Source organism: Plectropomus leopardus, chromosome 6 (genome assembly GCF_026936395.1).
Source record: "Plectropomus leopardus strain MGB_pleo_1.0 chromosome 6, ASM2693639v1, whole genome shotgun sequence".
NCBI lineage: Eukaryota > Metazoa > Chordata > Actinopteri > Perciformes > Serranidae > Plectropomus > Plectropomus leopardus.
Window position 1 is genome coordinate 26,888,946 of NC_142181.1, and position 9,109 is coordinate 26,898,054.

At 35.4% G+C, this 9,109-nt stretch overlaps 1 protein-coding gene across 3 annotated transcripts in view; it reads left to right on the forward strand.

The window, feature by feature from the left end:
* robo1 (roundabout, axon guidance receptor, homolog 1 (Drosophila)) overlaps nt 1-8,834 on the forward strand; it is a 349,403-nt gene extending 340,569 nt beyond the window's left edge. For all 3 annotated transcript variants that reach the window (XM_088079109.1, XM_088079111.1, XM_088079112.1), the window contains one exon: nt 8,623-8,834. In XM_088079109.1, the coding sequence (XP_087935235.1) occupies nt 8,623-8,685 (63 nt within the window). In that variant the 3' untranslated portion in view covers nt 8,686-8,834. The remainder of the gene's footprint in view (nt 1-8,622) is intronic.
* Nucleotides 8,835-9,109: the final 275 nt, after the last annotated feature.

Genomic DNA, 9,109 nt, shown 5'->3' on the forward strand with positions numbered 1-9,109 from the left:
AACAAAACACCCTGAAAAACCATGTTGAAAAAATGACAAAAAAGGCAAGGCTATAGTATGGCTAAAAATGTCAAAATATGACATGTCCCAAAAAATGCTCCAGACACCTAAATACAGCGTAAAAAAGCATGCCAAAGCACGCCATTGCATAGAATTTTGAAAAAACGGACAAAAACACCATGAAACACCATGATGAAAAAATGGCAAAAAAAAGCAAGGCTATAGTATGGCTAAAAATGACAAAATATGACATGGTCTAAAAACAGCTCAAAATACCTCAAAACATCATAAAATAGCGTGCCAAGACACGCCATTTCATTGAATTTTGAAAAAATGAACAAAACACCCTGAAAAACCATGTTGAAAAAATGACAAAAAAGGCAAGGCTATAGTATGGCTAAAAATGTCAAAATATGACATGGTCCAAAAACAGCTAATGACACCTCAAAATAGCATAAAATATCCTGCCAAGACATGCCATAGTATAGACTTTTGAAAAAACGGACAAAAACACCATGAAACACCATGATGAAAAAATGACAAAAAAAGCAAGGCTATAGTATGGCTAAAAATGTCAAAATATGACATGTCCCAAAAACAGCTCAAAACACCTCTAAAAAGCATAAAATAACGTGCCAAAACATGCCATAGCATAGAATTTTGAAAAAACGGACAAAAACACCATGAAACACCATGATGAAAAAATGACAAAAAAAGCAAGGCTATAGTATGGCTAAAAATGTCAAAATATGACATGGTCCAAAAAATGCTCCAGACACCTAAATACAGCGTAAAAAAGCATGCCAAAGCACGCCATTGCATAGAATTTTGAAAAAACGGACAAAAACACCATGAAACTCCATGTTGAAAAAAATGACGAAAAAGGCAAGGCTATAGTATGGCTAAAAATGTCAAAATATGACATGTCCCAAAAACAGCTCAAAACACCTAAAAACAGGATAAAATAGCGTGCCAAGACATGCCATGGCATAGAATTTGGAAAAACGGACGAAAAAATCATGAAACACCATTTTGAAAAAATGACAAAAAGGCAAGGCTATAGTATGGCTAAAAATGTCAAAATATGACATGGTTCAAAAACAGCTAATGACACCTCAAAATAGCATAAAATATCCTGCCAAGACATGCCATAGTATAGACTTTTGAAAAAAACGGACAAAAACACCATGAAACACCATGATGAAAAAATGACAAAAAAAGCAAGGCTATAGTATGGCTAAAAATGTCAAAATATGACATGTCCCAAAAACAGCTCAAAACACCTCTAAAAAGCATAAAATAACGTGCCAAAACATGCCATTGCATAGAATTTTGAAAAAACGGACAAAAACACCATGAAACTCCATGTTGAAAAAACTGACGAAAAAGGCAAGGCTATAGTATGGCTAAAAATGACAAAATATGACATGGTCTAAAAACAGCTCAAAATACCTCAAAACATCATAAAATAGCGTGCCAAGACACGCCATTTCATTGAATTTTGAAAAAATGAACAAAACACCCTGAAAAACCATGATGAAAAAATGACAAAACAAAGCAAGGCTATAGTATGGCTAAAAATGTCAAAATATGACATGTCCCAAAAACAGCTCAAAACACCTAAAAACAGGATAAAATAGCTTGCCAAGACATGCCATGGCAAAGAATTTTGAAAAAACGGACACAAACACCATGAAACACCATGATGAAAAAATGACAAAAAAAGCAAGGTTATAGTATGGCTAAAAATGTCAAAATATGACATGTCCCAAAAACAGCTAATACCACCTCAAAACAGCATAAAATAACGTGCCAAGACATGCCATTGCATAGAATTTTGAAAAAACGGACAAAAACACCATGAAACACCATGTTGAAAAAAATGACGAAAAAGGCAAGGCTATAGTATGGCTAAAAATGACAAAATATTACATGGTCTAAAAACAGCTCAAAATACCTCAAAACATCATAAAATAGCGTGCCAAGACATGCCATTTCATTGAATTTTGAAAAAATGAACAAAACACCCTGAAAATCCATGTTGAAAAAATGACGAAAAAGGCAAGGCTATAGTATGGCTAAAAATGTCAAAATATGACATGTCCCAAAAAATGCTCCAGACACCTAAATACAGCGTAACAAAGCATGCCAAAGCACGCCATTGCATAGAATTTTGAAAAAAAGGACGAAAACATCATGAAACACCATGTTGAAAAAAATGACGAAAAAGACAAGGCTATAGTATGGCTAAAAATGTCAAAATATCACATGGTCCAAAAACAGCTAATGACACCTCAAAACAGGATAAAATATCCTGCCAAGACATGCCATAGCATAGACTTTTGAAAAAAACGGACAAAAACACCATGAAACACCATGTTGAAAAAATGACAAAAAAAAGCAAGGCTAAAAATGTCAAAATATGACATGTCCCAAAAACAGCTCAAAACACCTAAAAACAGGATAAAATAGCTTGCCAAAGCACGCCATTGCAAAGAATTTTGAGCAAACGGACAAAAACACCATGAATCACCATGTTGAAAAAATGACAAAAAGGCAAGGCTATAGTAGGGCTAAAAATGTCAAAATATGACATATCCCCAAAACAGCTCTAAATGCCATAAAACAGCAAAAAAAAAAGGCATGTCAAGACATGCCATGGCATAATTCTTTGAAAAAAGGGACGAAAACACCCTGAAAAAACCATGTTGAAAAAATGTCGAAAAAGGCAAGGCTATAGTATGGCTAAAAATGTCAAAATATGACATGGTCCAAAAACAGCTAATGACACCTCTAAACAGGATAAAATATCCTGCCAAGACATGCCATAGCAAAGAATTTTGAAAAAACGGACAAAAACACCATAAAACACCATGTTGAAAAAATGACAAAAAGGCAAGGCTATAGTATGGCTAAAAATGTAAAAATATGACATATCCCCAAAACAGCTTGTAAATGCCATAAAACAGCAAAAAAATAGCATGTCAAGACATGCCATGGCATAATTCTTTGAAAAAAAGGACGAAAACACCATGAAAAAACCATGTTGAAAAAATGTCGAAAAAGGCAAGGCTATAGTATGGCTAAAAATGTCAAAGTCTGACATGTCCAAAAATATGCTCCAGACACCTAAATACAGTGTAAAATAGCATGCCAAAGCATGCCATTGCATAGAATTTTGAACAAGCGGACAAAAACACCATGAAACACCATGTTGAAAAATGACAAAAAATGCAAGGCTATAGTATGGCTAAAAATGTCAAAATATGACATGGTCTAAAAACAGCTCAAAATACCTCAAAACAGCATAAAATAGCATGCCAAGACATGCCATAGCAAAGAATTTTGCAAATACGGACAAAAACACCATGAAACACCACGTTGAAAAAAATGACGAAAAAGGCAAGGCTATAGTATGGCTAAAAATGTCAAAATATGACATGTCCCAAAAAATGCTCCAGACACCTCAAAACATCATAAAATAGCATGCCAAGACATGCCATGGCATAATTCTTTGCAAAAACGGACAAAAACACCATGAAACTGTATGTTGAAAAAAATGACGAAAAAGGCAAGGCATGGCAAGGTATGGCTAAAAATGACAAAATATGACATGTCCCAAAAACAGCTCAAAACACCTAAAAACAGGATAAAATAGCGTGCCAAGACACGCCATTTCATTGACTTTTGAAAAAATGAACAAAACACCCTGAAAAACCATGTTGAAAAAATGACGAAAAAGGCAAGGCTATAGTATGGCTAAAAATGTCAAAATATGACATGTCCCAAAAACAGCTCTAAATGCCATAAAACAGCAAAAAAAATAGCATGCCAAAGCACGCCATTGCATAGAATTTTGAAAAAAAAGGACGAAAACACCATGAAACACCATGTTGAAGAAATGACAAAAAGGCAAGGCTATAGTATGGCTAAAAATGTCAAAATATGACATGTCCCAAAAACAGCTAGTAACATCTCAAAACAGCATAAAATAGTATTCCAAGACACGCTATAGAATAGAATTTAAAAAAAAAAACAGACAAAAACACCATGAAACACCACGTTGAAAAAATGACAAAAAAGGCACGGCTACAGTATAGCTAAGGCTACTATACTATAAGTATGGCAAAAAATAACATGCCCAGACATGCCATAGCATAGGAAATTGCAAAAACGGACAACAACACCATTATATAGCATGTCTAAGAAATGACTGAAAATGCCATATCACAGTATGGCGTAAAATGTCAACAAAAGACATGTTCAAAAAACATCTGAAAACTGCATACATTTTGCACCTAATTACTTCTTTTGGGATTAATGAACAATTATTTTGCTCCTTGCTTTTTTTTGGTGGATTGTTTTTTGCCCTCGTAGTTCACTGACACAGTGTCATTTGACCATAGTGTGTTAGAGTGTAATAAACATAAGTTTTATTATTATTTATTTAACTTTCCAGCATCATGGAAAAATTAAAAGCTCCATCTTAAAAAAGCTTCAGGTAAATATAAGCACATTGTGCTGATAATAGGCCAACCTCTCCTGATTGCAGGACTCTGACTTGAACTTCAGTGAATCTTCTGTGAAACTTCTGTACTATTAATCATTTTATTAAGGAAAAAAAAAAACAACTTTTGAGTAGGCCTACTTCTCTTATAACTGCCAATGTGCCTTTGGCCCCAGGCCCCCAAAACATTACATCTGCCCCTGGTACTAATAATGAGAGCTCAGCGCAAGTGACTGGATGAGACACAGAGAGATACATCCTGGTGTTCCTAAATAATTCCATCCAAAGTTGGATTAAATCTGAAACTAACACAGAGTAGTCTGGAGATGTCCAAAGAGGTCATTTTTCACCAAATTTGGCTGATTCAGACAATTTGGTGTTGTGAAAAGCTCTGCTCTTTATCTGTCTCACTGTGCTGCTGTCAGACCATCAGCTGTTTGATCATGATAATAATAATGATAATAATAATTCATGATAATGAAACGATGTGGAGGCACATACGACTCGGTTGTCAAACACTCAGCTGTATTCTAAAGTCAACGTTGTTCACTGCATTTGGTTCGCCATGGCACTATTCTCATTATCATATGCTGTTTGTGTTGTCTGTCAAAACATGGCTGGAATGCGTTCTATTGACATTCTGTCTACGTTTCATATTTCAACTGAGGAAAAGTTATTTCGCGATAGATATTGTTATCGTTTTATCGCCCGGCCCTAGCCTCTACCCACAAGACAGTTCAGCCAGAACAGCTTAGGCCCTATACCCACCAGAGGGTCCAGTCAGATGAGTCAAGGGCCTCTACAAACCAAATAGGCTGGCTAGAACCACTTAGGGGCTCTGGGCTGGGAAATATAAGAATTTTGACAACTGTATAGGAGAAGATGTTAATTCAGTCAATAAATGGTAGATACGTGTTATCCCACCATCACAATTGTGACCGATAATAAAACACACTTTCTCATGTAATTTTCCATAAAAATTAAAAAGAATAATGATTGTATGAATGATGCATGATTTAGATATTTTTATGTCAAAATTCAGGATTAAATTGTATTTATTGATGATGTATTCAAATTTTCTAGGTGTGATAACACATGGAAGGAACCAACATTAATTCAGATGAGTATATTGATAAAGATTTCCATGCATTTGAGCAATTTGTTAAAATGTCCATAGTGGTGAATAAAATGAGCAAGGGGGAGTCATCAGGGGCTGTGATGGAATTGTGGGGCTTGCTCACTTGTGTTACCTCATGTCAAAACACTAAGGAAAGAGACTGTAACTGAATCAAGGAGTTCTTAAAATATTTAATCAAAGTGACTTGTTCAGTGTTGAAATGTTGGATATAGCATGTAGTGCTTTATTTCAGTATTTGTTAGCGCTGGATGTTATTTAGAGGCTTTAGTTGACACTAAAACTATAATCTGAACACCCTCTGCTTACCTCAACATGTTGTGCAGTTAGTCATGAGTGCAGTTTGAATGTTCACACTCTCTAACCTCACTTGACTGTCAGGGTCACATGATGACGTCAGGCATATAGCCCCAGAAAGAACACTGTCGCCTTTGCACCGCCATCCAGGCACCCATAATATGACTTCCAACAAATCAATTAATCATTAATGCAAACATTAATGAAAAACATACTGTGGACCTGAAATAGACTAGTGCAGAATGCTAACTAAAATGCACAATGGCATATATACACTGGCCATACAGCACTATGCATAGTAGTATGCTAGTACTTTTTATGCCTTTTTAAAGATAGTTTTGTCAAATTTTATGGCATGCCATTCTATGACCTTTTTATGACATATTGTGAGTTTTACGGCAAAAAAATATGCTGAAATTTTGTTATGATTTCTAAGGCATAAAATCCTATGATGTTTTGTGCATGTCAGTGACCTTTAGTATGCCTTTTATGGCATACTAAAGGTCACCTTTTTTTTAAGGATATTTTTTATGGCATCCTATATACTATACTTTTTTTGAAACATTTTTGTGACATGCTATACTGCATGTATTTTTTTACTGTTTTCATGGTTTTTTTTTTTTACTTTACTTTTTAAAAGATTATTTTTGGGGGCTTTTATTGCCTTAAATAAAAGCCTTGCCCAAAATGTCACCAAAATGTCATAATATAGCACATCGTCCAAAATATTGAAAAAAAAACCTCATACTACAGCATATCGTCCAAAATCTGTCCAAAAATTCATACCATAGCATGTTGTCCAAAATCTGTCCAAAAAGACATAATACAGCATGTCGTCAAAAATCAGGCAAAAAAGTCATACTATAGCATGTCGTCTAAAATATTGCCAAAATGTCATGCTGAAGTGTGTCATCCAAAACATGGCCAAAAGTCATACTATAGCATGTCGTCCAAAATCAGGCAAAAAAGTTTTACTAGCATGTCTTCCAAAATCTTGCCAAAAACTCATGCTACAGCATGTCATTCAAAATCTGGCCACAGAGCCATATTATAGCATGTTGTCAAAAAAATCTCACCCAGAAATCTTATTATATACCATGTCATCAAAAATCTCTCCTAAAAGTCATACTTTACCATGTGGTCAAAAAATCTTGCCAAAAAGTCATCCTATAGCATGTCGTAAAAAATGCCACCGAAAAGTCACACTAGAGCATGTCGTCAAACATCTCACCAAATGGTCAGACTATAACATTTAGTAGACAATGTCATCAAAATGTCATACTATAGCATGTCGTCGAAAGTCTGACCAAAAAGTCATATTTTTGCATGTAGTAGACAATGTCACCAAAATGCCAGATTATAGCTTGTCGTCGAAAAGCTGTCAAAAAAGTCATAAATAGCAAATCTGACCAAAAAGTAATACTAAAGTATGTTGTCAAAAATTTCACCAAAAAGTAATACCATAGCATGTCATCGGAAATCTTACTAAAAAAGTCCTACTATAGAATGTTGTTAAAACTCAACAAAAAGTCATAATATAGCGTGTAGTCAAAAATTTCACCAAAAGTCAACATGACGTCAAAAGTCTCTCCAAATGCTCATACTATAGCATGTAGCACAAAATTACATCAAAAAAGTCATACTATAGCACACTGTCCAAAAACTGTCCAAAACATCATACTATAGCATGTTGTCTAAAGTCAGGCCAAAATGTCATACTGTAGCATGGCGTCCAAAATGTCACCAAAAAGTCATACTATAGCGTGTCATCCAAAATCTGGCCAAAAAGTCATACTATAGCACGTCGTCCGAAATCTGGCCAAAACATCATACTGCAGTATATCGAAATGTCAAATTTTGACATGTTGAAAAAATGGCTGAAAATGAAATGTTATAGATAGTAGAGACACGTCATAGTATACCATGTTGAAAAAAAGGCCAAACACATCTAATATAGCATGTTGAAAAGATGACTGAAAAATGACATAATATAGCATGTTGATAAACGGCTGAAAACGACATAGCATAGTATGGTGAAAACTTTCAAATTTTGACATGTTGAAAAAATGGCTGAAAACCGCATATCATAGCTTGTAGAGATACATCATAGTATAGCATGTCAAAAAAAATGGCTGAAAACGACAAAGGATAGTATGTCAAAAAACTGAAAATTTTGACATGTTGAATAAATGGCTGAAAACCACATATTATTGCTTGTAGGGACACCCCATAGTATAGCATGTCAAAAAAAGGGCCAAAAACATCATTATATAGCATGTCAAAAAAATGGCTGTAGTATGACTTTTTGGTCAGATTTTTGATGACAAGGTATTTCATGACTTTTTGGTGACATTCTTTTATGTAATGTTATAATATGACTTTTTGTTCAGATTTTGGACAGCATGCTATAGTAATGAAGTCAATTTGTTAAGTTAGGTTCAAGAGCAGGAGCACGCCTCACCCACAACACTAACATACCTCTTATTACCTGCCTACTTATACCTGGTCAAGTCATCCTGCTCTGTTTGTGTCGGAGCTCTTGTCCCCCCCATTCCCTTGTATGTCTGCCCTACTGCCTTATCCCTTTCTCATCCTCCCCTCTCCTCGTCCCTAACCTCTTCCCTTCTCCTCCCCATCTCTTCCAATTCAACTCTGTGCATGCCTCTCCCATGTCTCATTCTAGGCACGTCTGGGGCTCGGAATCAGATCGGGTGGACACACACCGAGACAGTACCCCCAACGCTGAGTCTCCCTCTACCCAACAATAAGGACATCCTGCCAGACCAGCCTGACTGATGATGTCCCTCTGCCACCTTCACCCCACCTTTCCACTCACATCCATTCAGCTGTCCTTAACATCTATACCTTCAGAATTCAATAAACCTTCAAATGAGACATTGTTGTGACATGGTCCTTGCTCGTGTCATTTTTTTTTTCTGTAATATGACTTTCTGGAGACATTTTGACAACATGTCATTATATGATTTTTTGGTCAAATTTTTCACAACATCCTATAGTATGAGTTTTTGGTCAGATTTTTGACCATATGCTTTAGCATGACTTTTTGGTCAAATTTTTGATGACATGCTATAGTATGACTTTTTGGTCAGATTTTCAACGACATGCTATAGTATGACATTTTGGTGACATTGTCTACTACATGTTATAGT